Genomic DNA, 18153 nt, shown 5'->3' on the forward strand with positions numbered 1-18153 from the left:
CTCATCGTGCGATTTTCCCTGTTTGAGAATTCACCTAGCTTTATTTTTTATAACAGATCCTCCATTACCCACCCATTGGCTGTTTTGTGTTCAGCCTAAAACCTTTAGAAAGTATTACCATCTTGTAGTGCTTTGGCACCAAGAAACTCGAGTAGAAGAGCTTCAATTAGACAGAAGCAGTGATTTGTTCTCCTACTGCCAAGAAACTGCATTGAAAGGAATTGAAGACTTTGCCTGAGACAAAAAACGAGTGCTTTGTCACCATGAATTACCTGTGGAGGAGGGTCGGTCTTCCCAGACTCGGTTGGTCAGTGGCGTTCTTCTGTTACAGTCTCCTTCTGAGTGGACTGAGGACACGGAGGACGGCCTTTCACCCCCTGACAGACCGGGTCCTGGAGACTTGGCCTTGCGCCCATTAGAGCGCCCACCACTCTTTGAGAGCTTCCCACCACCTACAAAGAGTAATTAAGGATCTTGAATCTGTTCCAGCATTTCAAGCCATACCAGATGTCTCTAATCCTGTTAACAAAACTATGAAATTAAACTAACTACGATTAGCATTTTCTGTGTTTAATATAGCTTTTGTATTGTGTATTTGCTGAGTCAGTGCTGTTCCATAAAAAGATTGCAGACTGCAGCAATACATTTGCTATTAAACCAATCCAAGACTATTTATGCTGTGCGCTCCTGCAACAACCTTCTGATTATGTTTGTCTTGTTCTGTAAACTTATTTGCTTGAGTCCGATTTGTTTATTTGCCTCTTGGAGTAGACCAAAATCAATTACCAGTAGAAATGGACTGCACCAAATGGAAAAACAAGCTAGTCTAATGACGTGACCTTAGATCACTGGCCACATTAGCAGTTTATGACGTTTGGAGAAACTCGTCACCTTGTGAGAAAGTCTCCTCAGGTCGTCCATCATTTCCACTCATTGCAACCGACGTGAATGGGTTAGCAGCATTGGCCTGGGAGCGTTCCTCGGGCTGGTCATCGTATTTTCCCATTAGGGCCTTTCTTATAATGGCCTCCAGACCTATGGAGCTACCAGGTGTCTCTGGAGCTGTGTAGCTGCGGACACTCACGGATCCTATTAAAGAGCAGGTAAGGGACAAATTTATCCTGTGTTTAGATTAAAACTAATCCACTGAAACTGTTAAACAGTGGATGGGAGCAGTTGCTGACTCACAATTGTAACACTGCTCAGTAACACTGGACTTGCTCAGTTCAAGAGTTTATGATACAATTAGTTTTTGTCATTATGAATTAAAAGTTGTCAGTACTGAAAATGTGGTATTTTCTTCAAAAATCAAGCTCCCAAAGACAAATTGATATGTATGTATATATCAGTATATTTTAAATGTATTTAAAAATAAATCATATATATTATATAAATATATACAAATATTTAGAAAATCAATTTAGTTCAATTCAATGCACTCACTCTTTTAAGTCAAACCAATTTAAAGATTCATTTTTTGCTACACCCCGAATGGCATAAAAGAAAAATATCGAGACTTGTGTAGTGATGACAAAGAGGGGGAAAAAAGTAACCTGCTGTTGTGGATGCCGGCATATTGAAGATTTCAGTTCCAGGCTGACCTGCATCTGAAAGTGTAAAGAGTATGCACAATTAGAAATTGTTATCAGGGTGCAAAGGTAGCTGCGCTTGGGTAATACTCACTAAAATCATTGTCATTTCCTACGACAGTCATCTTCTTGATCATCTCCTGCTTCTTTGATTTCACAATCGCGGAGGTGTTCTCAGTCAGCTTACTGAAGAAAGCTGGAGGCTGAGAGGTGTTGGGTGGTGAACGGGAGGCCATTCTGTGGGAGGGAAAAGAACTCGGTCAACAGCACACACACCTGAATCAGCAGGAGAACTATGAGTGCTGAACACACTTCATAAAATGGAGGAAACCCATACATGAAGTCTGGGATTTATCAGACACTCAAAAGCAATGGCAACTCAAAATGATTTGTTTGAATGCAATATTTGTGAAGAGATCCAAAGAAACATTAGGTCTTACGCTTGCTCTCCTTGTTCATTAGGATAGGACACTCCTCCCTGGATTTCCGGCTCAGAGTTACCGCCAGCAGGAGATACCGGTTCAATACAGTCATTAGAAACACTGATTGGAGAAGACTTGGACTGAAGAGGAGACCTGCAGAGCACACACAAATAAGTGACCTTTTTCTAGACACGTCTCCCTTACATAGCCTCATGTGTCTATGAAACATGATCCGTGTAGCCTATTAATACATTTATTAGAGGTCAGAAATAAAATCGTGAGGAGTCATGCCGGCTCTCTTTGCACAACCACAAACAGTCGATCATATTAACTGCTGGTGATCCTACTTCGGAATGACTCTTACCGGTCTCTGTTACAATCCCCCCCAAGGCCTTCGGGATAGCGGGTCACTTGGGGAGACTCCTGGGAAGTGAGCGGGGGCTGCGAGGCACTGGGAGGACGGGTCAAGTCCAGGATGGGCGAGCCATGGTAACCTTGTTGATGCTGCTGCTGACTCTGCCTGTAATCTTTTGTTATCACCTCCTGTTGCCGTAAAAAAAGTATTGACATGAAGTTGTACCACGCTAAACTCAACACAGCACAACAGTTACAATTTTTTTTTTTTGTGTGGACTTACACTGATGTGCTGAGCCAGGGTGACGACCCTTTGGCTACCTTTGACACAAGGAGAAGGTGGCTTCTGACCTGGGGACAGCCTCTCCTCAGATGGAGGACGGTACAGAACATGTGACTCCATCTTCTGTTGAGCTGGGAGTTAAAAACAAATACATTGAGGTATAAAAATTCCAAACCTATGGAATGTGCTTGGTACATCCAAAGAAAGAAAAGAAAAGGTACTAAGAAAACATGCAGGATTAAAAACAATCTTTGTCACATGCCATAAAATGTCTGATCAGGAAAGAGGCCAGGTAATTATTTATCCGTTAAACAAAAAAAACACAGTTAAAAAAGCAACAATCAGGCAAGTAGATGTTTTTTCCCTTTTGATAGTAACTGATATTTTGAATCAAAATTGTACGAATGCATGGCTGCTGTATATTATGTCCAATCAAGAGCTTGCTTTTCCAGCAGGGCCATTGCAAAGAAATTATTTATAAAGGTTGCCATAAAATACATCTCCCCGACAGTCTGATGCAGGGGATAGCAATGATTGCATGTAATCCCTCAGAGGAGAAATTCCTCCAAGGGGACAGTTGTTTTGGCTTCTGTTTGCTCGTAATGAATGACAAGAATTTGTGTAAACAACATCTTAAAATAGCCCACCTTTCTCCCTTGAGACTTTTCTACTTGCTAGTGAAAACCAATTAACAGCATCAGCAACTCTTATGAGACTGATCTCCATGTTGATTTATTTTCAGCATTCTTCAAAATAATAGTAATTGCACTTTTAATATTAATAGGGCAGTAAAAGTACTGAAATGTAGCAATAACTCAACAGCCCATTTTTAGGATTAAATAACAATAGCAATTCTAAAATGGCAAACCTTTTTCAAGAATATCAATTGATTGAGCATTTGGTGTGTGTTTGTGGAGGTTGGGAGTAGCTCAAGAGTAAATTATGACAAGCAGCATGCAATGATTTAGTGGGCAGGAATCAGTAGTACCCCGTCTCCATCTCTCTGACAGGCCTAAAGCTGCCTGAGAAACACTGTGTAGCACGTAGCGACTGTTTGGTTGGCACAGATTTTAGCATTTCCGGGCCTACTGGATGAATGGGGCAAAGAATCTCAATCGTGCCAAAATTTCAACTTCATTTTAATCGTGCCCACTTTTAAACTATTATGTGCGTTGCTGAAAGAGAGGGAGGAGGGGTGCCTACATGTGAATTGTCCGACAAGTCTCGGGTATAAAGAGAATAAAAATAAGAAATGAAGTGATTTTCTACTTGATGTCTGTTTAGCAATCACTATTTGAAGCTGACCCCTTAAAGGACACCTGGGATTTGGCTTTTTCTCAGTCACTGTAAAATGCCTAAACTTTAGATTGCGTCAGTTCTCAGTTAGACTCCTCGTTTCATTCTTAGCCAGTGAAATGGAATATGGGGTATGCAAGAGTTTGGTTTCCCAGAATGCACCCTTGGTGGTCTTTAAGTTTGGAAAGAAATTTGGAAAGAATTGATATAGTGTAACAATTAAAGAAATAAAATGCAAATGAATAGACTGATTCGATAACGCCAACCACCACAGCGTGCAAAAGGCCACAGACTAACGGGGGCGTGTCTGGGTGATAACAGGAACCCAGGATCCACAGCTTCTTACCATCAGTGGCGCTGCTGGCAACAAGCGAGCCCGTCTCTGGCATCCCCGTTTCACAAGAAATTTGACGCATAATAATCGCGTTTATGAAGTTGGCCGCAGTCATGGTGGTCTTACCGAGTGCTCTGAGTTCTTGTTCCTGAATGGACATCGGTTTGTTTTGAGACTTTTCCCTACTAGGTGTACCACCTTCCCCACGGCCGGTAGGGTTATCCAATTGCAGGTGCGGTGGTCGTCCCGAAATCGAGGAATAAGGACCTGGGTATATTCCTCCCTGACTAGGGCTGGAAAGCTTGGGGTCTGACTTGCTAGCGGGCCCGTGATGGTCTTGGACTTGCTTTAGTAGTCCCCTGCTTTTGCCATCACGACTCTGTTCTTTGGCGATGCTCGAGTCTAGTGTGGCTGCGTAGGCCTCAGGGGGCAAGCCAGTCCTTTGAAGATGACCATGGTAACCTTGGTATCGGGAGGGTCCCGAGGGTATGGATCTGACGAGGGGTGAAAAAATGCTGTGAGTGCCTGTCTGCATTTAGCTAATTCTTAAAAACGTTTTGTTTGAGACACTTATCAGTAATTTACCGTAACACGGAGGAACTGGAGTGTTCGGCAGAAAGATTCTTGCTTCCAGTGTTGTGCAAGACGCTTGGCCTTTGCTGCACATTCTCTTGGGTGCGAGGGGACACTGGGGAATGCTGGTGACTGTATGGCTGGGAAGAAGGTCTCACAATGCTACTACTTGCTAAGCTGTGCTCTGTACCTGAGGCACAAACAGGTAGACATGCATTCACAAAATAGAGCATTTCTTATATAAAATACATATGTTGTATGTAACGAAAAAAATTAAAGTCACAATCTGCTACACACCTGGTCGCCAAATGGGGGCATGCTCCACATTTGCTCCACCCTTCTCTCTGTCTCGATCTCTATCTCTGTCACGATCCCTTTCGCGATCTCTCTCTCGTTCTCTCTCCCGTTCTCGTTCACGCTCGCGCTCTCTCTCCCGATCCCTGTCACGATCACGTTCTCTTTCGCGCTCGCGTTCTGATGAGGAGGAGGTGCCTTGCATCTTGTTCATGTGCGATGAGCCGACTATGTGGAAAAACAGAGAAGCAATCATTATATCAACAACAATTAGTGGTCCAACCGGTAACAATTACTGGTGTGACTCATCATACCGGGTGAGATTGGGGGAGTGGTGTAAGGCCTGCCAGGGAAGGCGGTGCTTCCTCCAGGGATGTAGGTGATACGATCCATTGGGGAGCTGGCTGTCCCTGCAGAGGGAGGGATCAGGACAGGTAAGTGCGGCACCTGAGAAAGATCAATGATTCCTATAATAGAGGAGGAAAGAAGAGCAAAGCAAAAAATGTTTTAATGGTAAATTTCCATGTGATGGTTTAAGGTAGGGGCTTCAAAATCATTTTAATCTTGGGCCACGTCGGCATTACGAGTGCCCTCAGAAGACAACGAGGCAAAGAAGATGTCGACAACATGACAACAATGTGTCGTCATTAATCAGAATAAAAATGTCATTTTAAGATCAAGATAAACATTCCCTTGCAACACCTAGCATACGTTTTGCCCAAGTTAAGGCGGTGTCAGAACGACAATAAATACCTTGTTGTAAGATAACACACCCAAATCAATTATTTGTTTCGCTAATATATATCAACTGTGAAATTAACAAGCTAATGAGCATTTGATAAAACATGTTTTGAACTCCTCAAATATTTGTGCAAGGTACAGTAGAGGTTTAAACTCAAACAAAGCAGTAACATGAAGCAAACCTTTGTAAAGGTGAACCCAGAAATACCAAACTATACTGCCCAACAGTCTTGCGCTCTCGCTCTAATGATGAAAGAATCTCTCATTAGGTCACTATATGCTTTTGTTCAAGCCCAACCTTGGTTTTAGGTACATTTTGACTCATTGATGTACAAATTGGTGGAGTGCCGTTAACCCTTTAGTCAATAACCACCAACAAAGTGGTCTTACCACGAGGGGCAGCAGAGTAAGGCAGGGAAAGGGGCTGATCTCGTGGTGTAAGGCCCCTTAGCATGTCTGAGCGCTGGGCAGCCATAGCAGCTGCTGCAGGCCACTGGTGCATTTGCTGGGAAGTAATGTAGTCATTGAGCAACGTCTGACGGTTCTCAAGGGCCGCTGTGTCTGGAAAGCCCCGGATGAGGTAGGGATAGGGATGAGGGTATGCCGGGTTGGGGGCCAGATGGCGAGGCAAGTAGTAGGCTGTAAAAGGGAAAGAGAAATATGCTGAGGGTTAAGAATCATCAAATGAATGCTGGATCAAATGCGCCAAAAGTCTTTTCATGCCCCGAGTTGAGACAATCATCATTGCAGGGGCAGTCACTGTACCTGGGTCAATGGGGATGCCACGAGGCAGAGCTGCTGGATCAAAGGCTAAAGGAATTTGTCTGTAAACATCAGCAGCCCCAAGGCCTTGCAACAGACGCTCATAGGTCTGTTGGTCAGGAACCCCTGGGAGAGGGGATTTGGTAGAAGTCATCTCCCTTGGGGTCGGTGTGGCTTTACGCTCCTGAGGTTCTTTCTTATTGCAGCCTAGAAAGAACACAACAGATGTACATTTAGGATTAACTATTGAACATGACGTACATTTTGTAACATTTGGAGAAAATCACACTATTCATTCTAAATCTTACAAAAATCATTTTTGAGTAATCCCTGCAGAGGTAGTGGAAAAACCTAAAAGCCCTCACCATCATGTTGCCTTTGACTTGTCTCCCTTGTAAGAGGTGAGCTACGATGTGATGGTCCAGGGTAAGGGTTTCTTAAGGTGCCTTTCTCCTCGTAGCCCACTGGGCTATGGTGGGATTTACCTCCCTGCTCCGAAGTTAGTGTGAGGGGAGAAGAGCGTGCTATTGAGCTAGCGGTGCTGACCACTGCACTGGGGCGTCCCTTTGGTGCCTCTTCATAGCGTCCCCTTTCTGTCCGCATCTCCAGGTGAGGGGGCGTGTTATGGTAGGAACGTGGTGAACTGGCTATGATGGAGCGAACATCATGTCGTTTACCTGAGCCAGCAGCTTCCTGCTTCATGGGTGCTCCCTAAAGAGAATTATTAACGACATTCGGGAACTTCCAATCAGCTTTTCGAAGATAAAGTAATGCTATTCACAAGGCACTTGGATGCATTTGGAGGAAATGTGTACCTTACCTGTGTTATAATGCCTTCCTTGGCTGACTGCCTGAGCTCCTCCCTAGGAATGAGGTGGATGGAGCGTCCAGCCTCCTTCACTGTGGGCACCATAGCCTCCCTGCCCTTCATTGGGTCCGACAGTAGACTGGCCCCACGTGGTGGAGAGTTTTCTCTTTTCATTTGCTTGGCCTCCCTTCTCAAGTAGCTATCCTGAGGGTCCAGATGACGTGGTATACCTAACGCCATGAGAATATATGATTTAAAGAGAGAATATGTGGGAACGGGTGGGACAATCTTCATACTAGTTTTGTTCTTGAGAACACTCAGCAAATACTTGGTGAACAATTGGTGAATCCATAGTTATTTTACCTTGTGAGATGGAACCGCGGATGTGGTGAGCATCTTTATAGGGTGCGTGGTGTGGACTATCCCTGTCATGAGGCATGGCTCGACCAATAAGACCTGAGTTTGGACAAGTGGCAACATTTGTTTAATACGAAGGCTGATGAAAGCTGAAAAATCCAAACAAGATCAAATCTAGCAGACGCTACCGTCACAGTTGGACGCCGAGAGTGAATCCCTCATAGGCAGACCCCGTGAGATGCCGCCCTCCATCACATCATAAGGACGCTTGACTCCAAGAATTTCGCCAGGTTGGCCTGACCCTCTACCCTCGTCTTTAGAGGTTTGAGAAACTGGACCTACACATTTGAAAGAGAAAGATATTCTCATTTTGTGTTAGAGTCACATACACTGGACAGACTTATAAATGCAAAACTCTCGTTTATGCTCCTATTTTTCATTTGCTGACCCAAAAACTTTTCTCTTCACAGAGAATTGGAAATTTATATCATAAATTTGGATAAATCCGTTTTAATGAACACTTTTTATTTGCCGAGATAGTCCAACAACCTCAAAGGCGTGGCATATTAAGATGTTGACTGGACACTATACAAGACAGTTGTCAGACAGCGTGGATGGCGGCGTCATGGGTGTAGCTCATGGATGGGTACATTTTAATGACGGCATTTTGAATGTACTGCAATATTGTAACGAAATCCCAAGGCCCATTGTTGTGCTATGCATCCACAGCAATCACCTCATGTTGCAGCACGGTAATGCAGCTCCCTATGTAGCGAGGATCTGCACACAATTCCTGGAAGCTGAAAACAACCCAGTTCTTGCATGGCCAGCATATTTACCGGACATGTAACCCATTGAGCATATTTGGGATGCTTGGGAAACAATGTGTTCCTGCCAATATCCAGCAACTTTGGACATCCATTGATAAAATGGACCAACATTTCACAGGCCAATATCAACAACCTCTATTTATACAGTATGCCACAGATTTGAGGTGATTGGATTCTCTTGGCGAAGGAGAAGTGGTCAATAACATCAATTTAGACCGATTTGTGAAAAATATTTGAATGGAATAGGCTTTTTGTGTAGTTCAAGTTCAGGATTATGAAAGATGGGAGCAAAAACATAAATGTCACATTTGCTTTTTTGTTCAGTGCACATACTATGTTCTGTATTTAAGGATATGGTTAGCACAAACATTGGGTTGGAGCAAAATACTCACGGTCATATGTGAGGATGTGACCACTTATTCCCTCATAGACCACATGACCTTTTGACAGTGCGTCATCCCGCTCCCTGTCAGCACGGCTCGCACTGTCCTCTGTGATCAGACGGGTTATAGTTCCCTTATACAGTACATCAGCCGGTGTCCCCTGTGGACACAGTGACAACTCAGACCCATACTCACCATTTCACTATAAAGCAGATGGTTGAATTGAGGAAGTGGAAACTCAAATGTCTAATAATTTGGTTAAAACGGCAAAACATAATCTTGACTTTCAGATAGGGATAACCAATTAAAAGAAATCTCATCGTGCCCCCCATTAGTGTGATTGTGTTCTGTTTTTTCCCTCAATATCCAATTGTTTTTTTTTTTCAACTTCCTCTTTCCATTAATTGTTTTTGAAGGACCCTTATCATGCTACCAAAATCAACCTTTGGGAGATTTTAGCCATGTTTAAATGTTAACTTATTGGGACAGACTATACATGAATTAATAAACAAACATATACACTGTGTGCGTGTTTGAGTGCATGTGTGCGTGCTCATGCGCGTATGAAAAAAATGAAAGCTTACCAACCGACTGAAATAAGGCAATGTTTTTTTCCACCAAAATTGCAGCTTTGCCATTTGAAAATTTTGAAAAAACAACACTGTGAGGATTTTAATTGGATTAATTAGTCAGCCCCATTCTCAACCTTTACTAACCTTGCAACATCAAGTTTTGTTCATACCATTCACTTATACCCGAGTAAGGTTAATTTAATTTTTACAAAATGAGTGGACACATCCAGATATGGCTGGCTGTACAGAGATTTTAGGTTATTTGGGGGTTTCTAGAAGTGTCGTCTAGCTCTTGCGGTAGTGGGTGACTGATGGGGTTCTGTGTGCTGAGCTTGTGTATCTGCTTTTTCGTCCAAAAATTAATCTATAAATGATAGCAAATAAATGACCTGCCACAAGACAACAGCTTATACACTGCTCATTGTTTCTTGACTAATCTGCCTTCACAGACCGAATGAGCCAATTGGATATTAGATTACAGTGGCTTGGTTAGAATTAATAGATTCGGACACAGCACACCGAGTACTTGTTGCTAGGGTAACTAGGCCTCGTCACAGGAATGGTTATGTCACAGATGCAGTCGCTGCTCCACTTGGTCAGCTTCATGACCTCTCTCCAATGCTCTGCCCCGTGCTCCATATGAGTCCATGATTAACAGTGAACGAAAACTATGGCTGCAAGTTATATGCTTCAGATGGAGTTGAATTGGGGGATAGCCAAACAACTGTAATAACGGGATAAGAAATTAATATGACAGTACGTGAAGTCTTTTCTTCTTGTGGCGCTTCCCAGGTGACCTAGCAGTTGTACCATTTCATCAGCTCAACACTAATAAAAGCCTACAGGCTCCTCACACTCTTTCTCTGGCCTGACAGCACACCACCTCAATTTGACTATTTTCTTTTGCTTGTTTTGGTTACAGTAAACAGATGGATTTTCACTTTATGGAGAAAACCCACGCAGATACTCCACTTTCCTCCCACATTCCAAAAACATACACATTAGGTGAATTGAGCATTATGAATTGACCCGGGGTGTGATTGATAGTGTGAATGGTTGACTATTTGTGACAACTAATTTGGGGTGCATTGCCCAGAGACGGCTGGGATAGGGATGCCGTCGTAGTTGCAAGACAAGTTAATGACATACTAAATACCTATAAATACAGTATAAAAATCATGTAGGTTTAAAACACTATGATAATCATAATGGAAAAAACCTAATTAATATCTGATATAGCAATATATAGATAGTTTTTTTTTTTTAAGGAGCAAAGTCTAACAAAAAGTTCAACTCACCTGAGTGATGGAGCCGCCTCTGTAGGAGATGGAGGAATCTGGATGCATTCTGGTCCCCGGGATACCTTTTGTGATACTACCTCCCTGGACAGCTAGAATTAAATTGAATTTAAAAAGGTAAGACTGATGTTTCTGACACAAGAAGCAGTAGACGCAGGGTATATGACTTTCAATGATATTAACAACTTAACTTGTACGTACATGCTTGGAGCTTTCCATATCAATTCACAACATTAGCATTCTACAGAAATCCATTAGCTCGGAAGGTTTTTCTTAATTTCTGAGTTATGCACATTTTGAGTTGGGTACCCTTTGAATTTGTATGATTTGAGATTACGTGATTCAATTTCAATTCCGGTTCCTAATGTTTGCTGATTGCGATTGTTTTTCTTTAGGGGGGGGGGAGAAAAAGTAATTAGAGAGCTAACCCTCATTTCCTCATTCAAACTAATTATATGTCATGCATTTGTTGCCATGATTATGGTGGCAAATAATTTTAAGACATTACTGCCACCTTCTTTAGCACGCGATAAAGAAGGTGGACGCTGCCAGTAATGTGCATGTCTTTGTCGTCTTTTTAGGGCGTTGTTTTTTGCACCTGAGAATAAGTCGTGGGACCAGCCAAAATACCGAAGTTATTATTATTATTATTGTACAACAGATTTAATCCAAACCATACCTCTACCACCGTCATGAGGTGTGCCTTGGATAGATGGGTTGTCAGCTTGCAAGGAAGAGCTGCGAGGTGACAACTGTTCTTGCTTGACGACAGGAAATGGACCACCTACAGAGCGGTTTAGTAAAAGCACAAAAAGAAAAGAGACATTATTATTACCCGAAACATGCACTTTACTATCCATTTAGTTAGAGACAGGAACGTAGAATAAAACCAAATAAATTCACGTACCAACTTTCCTCTGATCAATCCAAGATAAGCTCATCTGAGTAGAAGGCATCTTTCCATGTTCGAACCCATGAGCTGGGCTGTGCAACTGTACAGGAGTCCCCTGGAAAAGCATTCCCTTGATTAATAGTATCCGCAATACTTGAGCATATGTTTGCCGATACCTAATTTGAAGCTTTCCTACTGTTCAGAGCAACCAACTGTGTTGAAATCTACCTGTGTGATAGAGCCTCCAGGTTTGGTTGAGGAAATAAGAGGTGGTGGCTCTGGTATAATGAGGGGTCTCACTGCTGCTTGCCTGGCACTATCCTGTTGCAAACCAGGAAGTACTGGGTGGCCCACTTGCTGGAATGCTGACAGGGAGAAGAAAAGATGAACAAATGAGAAAAGAAATGCATTGGAAAAAACAAGAAAATGGGCTCAAGGAGGATAAAGATGAGACTTTACAGTTGAATTGGAGCAGGTGCTGGTCGTGACTGATCTTGGCCATGTCTCGTGGGGACATGGGGAACGGGGACAAAACTGGTCGACCCAAATTAGTGGACCTTAAGTCATCCGGGCCCAGTGCGGGCCTCTTGATTTCACCATGTGATGAAAAAGCCTGCAACTTTTCTGCAAAAGCAACACATATTCGTCATAATCTTGCATTTCTTCTTTTTTAAATTCTTTTTTTTAGTCTTTTTCTTGCAGGAATGTATAAGAGTTTTTCCACAGTGGTCTTTTAAAGACATGACTGATCTGATTTTCACATCCAACAAGCTCACAGTGATCAAGTGCACTACATAGGACCTCTAGGTCCGTCTGGGTCAGTAGGGTTACAATCATTTATCAAGTGCCTCTCAGCTAGTGTCCCAGAAACACACAAGTACACAAGAGAAAAAAATAGAGAAAGCAGATCAGCAGACAACTATGGAAAAAAACTAGTTCCAACACGATTAAATGTGTTAAATAAACTGCCAAGCATCATGCATGAGTCTTGGCGCACCTCAGTTTTTCCCTTTTTTTTTTTGACAACATCGGCCAAATTAGAACAACTCCAGCGTGTCAACAAAAACAGTACAGCCGTAAATCAATTAATAATAATAATAATAATATTATATATTATAATTGTATTAATATTTATAATATTTACAATATAATATTATTATTATTATTATTAAATCAATTAGCCCATAAAGTGCTGCTCTGACGTGTCTGCTTACTATCAATTTGTTTGCCAAAAATCGTATGCCGCTTGGCACGATAATAAAGTCAACATTAAATATCCAGTAGGGAATAAAAGAGGCGTACCATCCTTGTCACCACCGGAAGGGCTGCGTGGGCGGATGTGAGGGCTGCTGCTATGAGGAGCCTCCCTGTCTCTTTCTGTTTGTTGGGGATAAGGCTGCTGTTTGCTTGGCTGCCCTGAAAGCTGCTGCTGCTGTTGTTTGACCTCCTGAGACGACTCCCCATGAGCCATGGTGATCTGCTGCTGGTACAGTGCCAAAGCATGGGGGGGCAAAAGAGCCTTGGTACCCCCACTCCGCTGATTGCCTTGGATTGATGCTTCTGGGAACTAGAAGGAGATCAATGGTTCATACTATGAATTTGCACATTATACTTAAATCCTCCTTCATGTATTTCACATAATTAGGAACTTTATGCAGTGTTCGATGATAACTCTTCTACTAAAACTTGAAAAAATAACTTTAATCTCTCCAAACAAAGCATGAAATTACATCAGGTCATGGTTCATGCAACGTTTTAAAAATCAAAGACAAATTCAAGTCTTTTTAAGGTACATTTTCAAGCAATTGTCAAATTGATCTTTTTTGTTTGCCTGGCATGATACTACAACAAACTGTGAATTTTGTGAATGCAGATAGTGAATAAATCATAGGAAGAGCTAGGTAAGGTTTATGCACAGGTTTATGCAAACATTTCATTTGTGCATTGTTATTAAAAGTCCTATGATTTGGTCTGATAAGTACAGTATGTGAAATATTCAGTTTATATTTAGTTTCATATACAAACACTGCTTTGATGGAAGGGCTCAAGCACAAAAGCGGAGGTTGGAAAACAAGTGACTCACAATGGGTGGTATGGCAGCAGCCCGCTGTTTGAGCTGTTTAAGGTCCATAGGCTTCTGCAGAGCGGAGGATATGACCCCATCATGAGTGTAGTTTAGAAGGCTTGGACGGGGAGAAGTCATTCTGCAGATATATAAAATAATATAAAAACATTGACGGATGCATCCACTTCCAACATTTACAACAGTATATAACTATGCTAAAAACTACCGCAGCACAACTTATGTATACTCAATATAAAATAGCAGAAAGACACAATGGAACAAATGAGAGAAAACACACACACACGTTTCTTTGTTTGCTTTGGCAGAGGGCAGCATTTTTCTCAGCTCTGCCAGTGTGTTCGATTGGCTCTCATGGGAAAAAAAAAAAAAGAAACGAACAAATACAGCGCAAACAAGACTAATCATTCCTCCCACGCACTTTGACACCCATTTCTTGTGGCCTCATTCACAGGCATGCACATTTACAAATTACACTTAAACATGCACATTATAAGCCATAAGTGCCACTGAAACAATTTCGCTGACCGATGGGGCCAAGTATGGAAGACCGAGTACACATAGCCAGTGGCGGTTGGGGCACTATTCAAGAAGAAGAAGAAAATTGGTGCAGTGATCCCACATTTATCACAGGGGTTCCATTCCAAAAATTATCCGCAATAGCAGAATTGCTGATTATAAGGTGCATTAATTAATTATAGTGATCGGAGCGCGCTGTGCACCTCGGCAACACACGAGGCTGAGCTGCCACAGCACCCAACTATTATTTTGCTGAAAACTAATGACACTGAGTTACCGCATGATAGAATTCTATTTTATCTGGAATTGTTCAATGGATAGAAAAAGGATTGGCAAATGTAAAAGATGCATATAAAACCTATTGTGCATTCCACCTGTTCTTTTCTGTGTTGTCTGTCTCTTCCACTTCATCAGCACTGCAAGTGGCACTGGAATCGCTGTCCCCATGGGAGCCTACTTTAACCCCATGCTCCTTCTTCGAGCTCTTCTTGACATCGTCAGCCTCTGTTGTTGAAGGCTTTTTGTCTGTGGCATCGTTGCTTGGTGATGGTTGGGTCAGCTCCTTGTTTGTCTCCCCTGTTTCAGTCTTTATTTCCTGCTTGATGGAGACCTCTCCATCTTCTTTTAGAGGAGGTTTCACATCTCCAGCCTGCTCCGTGCCAGTTCCAGCTGTCTCTTTATCCCCAGTATTACAGCTAGCCTTGGACTTATTAGAAGTCTCTTCCTTGGCCTTGGTATCATCAGCTGAATGTGGTGATGGCAAACTCTCTGTGTCCGAGCTGTTGTTGGCACCACCTACCAGAAGGGAAATCAAGGGACTTGTGAGAGAGTTGGTATGATACCAAATTAGAAATATGCAGCCTCAGATATAATTTGTCATATACTTGAATAAATAAATGCCAACGTTCAAATAGAGGCCTCATTTTCTTACTCGGGAAAAAAACAATATGCATTAAAATCAATTACCGAGTAAGTAGGTAAGTTTTAATTCTATCTTTTTTTTAATTAGGGTGTTATCCCACAGTAGACATGGCATGAAAAAACTGCAGTTGTTGTCTGCCAGAGCAACACGAGGCAAAAGCTGCTAAATGTTTTAACAATGACAAAAACAAACCGGGTATCGGGAAAACAGTTTTATCCTCCTCAGACAAGAGTAGTATATGCAACTCATTGGAGAACAAAGAGGGAGAAACACTCAGACTTTCTAAGGAGTTGAACAGAAGAATTTTAGTGGAAATATTTCATGTGGATCAAAAAAACCAAGTCGCAACCAGAAAATTAAGAATGATGCTGCTGCACTCGTCATTGAGTGACCGAGGTCATAATGCAATCTAGAAAGTGCCTTGAACAAGCACTCATACCCCTTGAACTTTTTCACATTTAACCCTAAAGTGGAACAGAGGTGATATGTAGTCTTCCATTTTTTTTTAGCAAATAAAAATGGAAAATATATGATGTTTGAAAACCGTTTCCTTCTACTTCACGATTATGTAATGCTTATACATAAAATAACATAAAATCTCAACAAAATAAATTCAAGTTTGTGACTGCTGGGAGTCATAAAACGTGGAAATGTTTCATGGTGTATAAACACATTTTCCAGGCACTGTAGTATATTATTAGGGTTATTAATAGATGAATAAATGACTAAAAATTGATTGATCGTATGAAAATACATTGTTGACGAGTCACATCTTGAAGCAATGAAACTAAAATTGAATGTGCTAGAATACTTTGCTGCAGCCAGCATAGGTGCTGTTGATTCTGTCACAAGTATTTTGCTGGGAACAAGACTTTTATGTAAAACAGGGAAAGTTGAATTCAATGCGAGGCTCTCAAATGGCACAACAATATATGTCCATCCGTCCATTTTCTATACCACTTGTCCTAATGAAGGTCACAGGTGAATTGGAGCCTATCTGACTTTGGATGAGACAAAGGTGGGGGGGGAGGAGGGTCGCTAGCCAATCACACGGAATTAAATTCAATATAGTTTATCAGCACTATATACAAATTGATATTTAAAAAAACAATATCCACTATTACCAAACAAAGAAAATGTATCTGATTGCCCATTCCTAATTTATTACTAATCTAGCATTCGGAACATAAGAAATGGCGGCCATTTTTTTGGAATTAAAAAAAAAGAAGAAAAAAAAAAGTATTTGAGCTCCCCAAATACCTTTAAAATCCTCCATATAAAACAAATTTACAAAAAAATGACAACTGAAGTACCTGACCTATTCCACTGCCCACACTGCTCTTCTCACTTGAAAGTTTCAGTTTGTACTTCTTGCGTTGAGTTAGCTTTGAAACACTACAATAATATTGACCTGGACCTGCTGACATTTTAGAGTGTTGTAGGAGCAATTGGTGGTTCTTTTTAACTGAAACTTATTATCTAATCGGAAAATGGGGTTCGCCGAGTAGAAGACTAGACAGAAGTGGGTCCAAGAGAATGTTGAGAAATAATCAAGTTGGTGTTTTTTGGCTTGATATTCTATATCACACAAAATCATTTTTTCTCAACACAAAATACCCCTCAATTTTTCTGTTACCCACCATCCGCTATTCAAAATTCTCTGAAAATTCTGGTTGAAGTGGCCACTCCACCAGACTGTGTTTTGACAAATCATAATTTGGGGGGGAATTGTTTCATGGTGCAAATGTTATCTTTCTCAATTCAGTGTACCTTCTCCATCTTCAGGTGCTTCTTCTTCATTACCACTAGCCCCTGAGCCTTCCAACTCTTCTTCCTCTGCAGTGAACTGGGCAGTGGCCTCTTCATTTTGAGGGGTTTTGCCCTTGCGGCGAGCCTTTCGTTCCTTCTCCTAAGTTAAGATCCAATACACAAAAATTAATTTAGATAACACCAAATAGGTCACAACTTTGAGAAGCTGTGAGAAAACATGTCCCTCTCTTTTTCTTGCTTACCGATTTCATTTTATGTTGCTGCAAAATCTCATCCAGTTTTTGCCTCTTCTTGTAGTTGAAATAAAAGTTTTTACATTGTGACACAGTTTTTGATCCCACCATCTTGGCAATGGCAGACCAGTTCCTACCATACTGAAGAAGACCTGCAACAAAAAAGACCAAATTCCACAGTGTAACAGACAGAGTGGATAAGAGGAACATTGGCACACTGCCATTGTATTCCGAAATGCACAAAACCATAGAAATCTTAAGGGGAGTGGTAATATAGCAGCTTATGTCAATGACATCACTAACTCTCCCTCACTGAGGTCACACTGTGTTATATTCTGACTAACTTTGATGTGACCCAGTTCCGAGAAACCCTAGTCCTTACCTCAGTCACCACATGATTGTGCCTTTAACAAGAGTCTCCATGAACCCACCAGACCAAAGGAGGATAGAAAAAGCCGGCATGAAATTCACATGTCACATGTGCTCAAAGAAGCGGTCAGCATGTTTGTGCAATAAGAGACCAAAGACAGATAGTGTAGAATTTACTGTGGTGGTTCCTTCCCCTTCAGCGTGTGCTGTTAGCTAAAAGCAACCCATTTGCCGTGTGCACTGTAAGCGGCTTAACCTACACCACCCACTTATTTCCTGTGCAGGTCCTGGCAGGGCACGCTCTACGAGGGTTGTGGGGGCTAAGCACAAGCGTGGAACCGACACCTAGCCGTGTAACCTTATACAAGCATTCAGAGGTCACTTGCATCTTGTTAGTCAATAGAGAATGGAAGACAACAAACAGCAGACACTTTTTGATATTAATCTTGAAACATAACAACTAATTTCT

General features: G+C 41.8%; 1 protein-coding gene across 5 annotated transcripts in view; it reads right to left on the reverse strand.

The window, feature by feature from the left end:
- ncor2 (nuclear receptor corepressor 2) overlaps window positions 1-18153 on the reverse strand; it is a 59395-nt gene that overhangs the window by 2301 nt on the left and 38941 nt on the right. For 3 of the 5 annotated variants that reach the window (XM_061279809.1, XM_061279810.1, XM_061279811.1), the window contains 28 exons: window positions 17325-17467; window positions 17083-17221; window positions 14765-15185; window positions 13872-13992; window positions 13091-13355; window positions 12248-12412; window positions 12017-12153; window positions 11804-11903; window positions 11576-11680; window positions 10897-10988; window positions 9036-9186; window positions 8002-8151; window positions 7820-7912; window positions 7469-7686; window positions 7014-7359; window positions 6652-6855; window positions 6277-6525; window positions 5460-5612; window positions 5149-5373; window positions 4864-5041; window positions 4405-4772; window positions 2649-2779; window positions 2376-2554; window positions 2030-2164; window positions 1684-1826; window positions 1554-1607; window positions 892-1089; window positions 273-452 (listed from right to left, as the gene is read on the reverse strand). In XM_061279809.1, coding sequence (XP_061135793.1) covers window positions 273-452; window positions 892-1089; window positions 1554-1607; window positions 1684-1826; window positions 2030-2164; window positions 2376-2554; window positions 2649-2779; window positions 4405-4772; window positions 4864-5041; window positions 5149-5373; window positions 5460-5612; window positions 6277-6525; window positions 6652-6855; window positions 7014-7359; window positions 7469-7686; window positions 7820-7912; window positions 8002-8151; window positions 9036-9186; window positions 10897-10988; window positions 11576-11680; window positions 11804-11903; window positions 12017-12153; window positions 12248-12412; window positions 13091-13355; window positions 13872-13992; window positions 14765-15185; window positions 17083-17221; window positions 17325-17467 — 5043 coding nt within the window. The remainder of the gene's footprint in view (window positions 1-272; window positions 453-891; window positions 1090-1553; window positions 1608-1683; window positions 1827-2029; window positions 2165-2375; window positions 2555-2648; window positions 2780-4404; window positions 4773-4863; window positions 5042-5148; window positions 5374-5459; window positions 5613-6276; window positions 6526-6651; window positions 6856-7013; window positions 7360-7468; window positions 7687-7819; window positions 7913-8001; window positions 8152-9035; window positions 9187-10896; window positions 10989-11575; window positions 11681-11803; window positions 11904-12016; window positions 12154-12247; window positions 12413-13090; window positions 13356-13871; window positions 13993-14764; window positions 15186-17082; window positions 17222-17324; window positions 17468-18153) is intronic. The other 2 variants (XM_061279812.1, XM_061279813.1) reach the window with 2 other exon arrangements.

Source organism: Syngnathus typhle, linkage group LG5, assembly GCF_033458585.1.
Source record: "Syngnathus typhle isolate RoL2023-S1 ecotype Sweden linkage group LG5, RoL_Styp_1.0, whole genome shotgun sequence".
Taxonomy (NCBI): domain Eukaryota; kingdom Metazoa; phylum Chordata; class Actinopteri; order Syngnathiformes; family Syngnathidae; genus Syngnathus; species Syngnathus typhle.